This window comes from Loa loa, assembly GCF_000183805.2.
Source record: "Loa loa unplaced genomic scaffold supercont3.552, whole genome shotgun sequence".
NCBI classification, from domain to species: Eukaryota; Metazoa; Nematoda; class Chromadorea; order Rhabditida; family Onchocercidae; genus Loa; species Loa loa.
In genome coordinates this window covers 15914-17708 of record NW_018108732.1, presented here as the reverse complement: position 1 = coordinate 17708, position 1795 = coordinate 15914, and the positions used below count along the sequence as shown (strand labels likewise).

At 18.1% G+C, this 1795-nt stretch overlaps 1 protein-coding gene across 1 annotated transcript in view; it reads left to right on the top strand.

The window, feature by feature from the left end:
• LOAG_18817 (hypothetical protein) overlaps positions 1 to 1227 on the top strand; it is a gene marked incomplete at both ends in the record, with an annotated part of 2397 nt that extends 1170 nt beyond the window's left edge. The window contains 2 exons of the mRNA XM_020451480.1: positions 553 to 691; positions 1137 to 1227. Coding sequence (XP_020304731.1) covers positions 553 to 691; positions 1137 to 1226 — 229 coding nt within the window. The remainder of the gene's footprint in view (positions 1 to 552; positions 692 to 1136) is intronic.
• Positions 1228 to 1795: the final 568 nt, after the last annotated feature.

Below are 1795 nucleotides of genomic sequence, written 5' to 3'. Positions count from 1 at the left end.
ATTATTATTATTATTATTATTATTATTATTATTATTATTATTATTATTATTATTATTATTATTATTATTATTATTATTATTATTATTATTATTATTTTATTATTATTATTATTATTATTATTATTATTATTATTATTATTATTATTTATTATTATTATTATTATTATTATTATTATTATTATTATTATTATTATTATTATTATTTTATTATTATTATTAATTATTATTATTATTATTATTATTATTATTATTATTATTATTATTATTATTATTATTATTATTAATTACTGTTATTACATTGCTACTGCTATTATTTTTAATTATTATTATTACTATTATGATTATTATTAATTACTAATATTCTTCATCGACTGAAATGCTTTATTTTCGAATGGTTAAATTGCATCAATTTTTAAAATTGGATGAAAATTTTTTCGGTTACCATTTTAATCAATTATTTAAGAGGTTTAGGTTCCGATTAATTTAATGCATACAAATTATTAAATTTAAATTAAGTGGGAAATTTGCATTGTTATAAATAATATTTTATAGAGTTACGACATGTGCGCAAATATTGGCGCAAATTCAACATTTATTAGATGAATGGAATGAAGCTATTGTCTACAGTCTACCGTATGGTACAAATGAAACAATTGTTATGCAAAATGATAGATTATCATTATCAGAAATGGTAGCTAATTTTCATTTCAGCATTTAATTGATTAATTAAATTAAAAGAAGAAAAACGAAAAAAAAAGCTAACTTGAAGAAGGAAAGTAAAAAAAAATAATTATTCTGTAATAAATTAATAAAATTTTAAGCATAAGTTGAATGAATGCAATTGAAAATTAAAAAGGAAAACTGTAATTTATCATTTAATTTTGAATCGTATTAATGTGTAACACATTTCAATTTATCATATAATTAATGATAAATATCAAATATTTAAATATATATTTTGATTATTTATTAGTTCTAAAGGACACTTATTATTTATTAGGCCCTTATTAGATCTATAACTATATATTTGATTAAAAATTTCCACAAAATCCATTTAAATTAATTAATTTAATGCTTACACCTGATTTTTTTTTGCTTTTTTTTCTCTAACAAATTAAATTATTTTGATTTTGCAGGAAGAAATGGACAAGAATTGTAAATTAACAACAGCTGCATCAATTCAATTTGCATATTCACGTTTTGGAAATGTTCAATCATATTCACATCGTTTAATTTCATATAAAATTGAATTAAGCAAACCGGATATCATTGATTTAACAACATATCCTTATCAATATATATTTTTTAATTTTATAGTTTATTTTATTGATCAAACCATTCCACCAATTCAATTATTTGCAAAAATTCCAACCATTAATATAGCTTTACCATCAGATTTCTTTTATCCTTTTTTCACTGAAACATTCGTTTAATTTAAAATAAAAGGGGAAAAGCTCTTTATAAACATTTAAATGATAAAATAAATGAATTTTAGTTATTCACATAAAAGCTTGTATAAATTAATTTTTCAATTAGATGAATTGAAAGTTTCAAAAAAAAAAAAAGTTACAAAATAGACGAATGGAAAGTTTTGGAAAGGAAAAAAAAAAAGGAAATCCTAAATTTTTCTTACTTTATAACGTAATTTTTGATGCATAAAATTTTATTTTCAAAAAAAAAAACAAAATAAAAAGTAAAATCAAATGAATAAAATAAAATAAAAAAAACAAAAAAAGAACGGGTAGAACCAATAAAAATTGGAACTTAAACGAGTCCAAATCCTATATTATTTAAA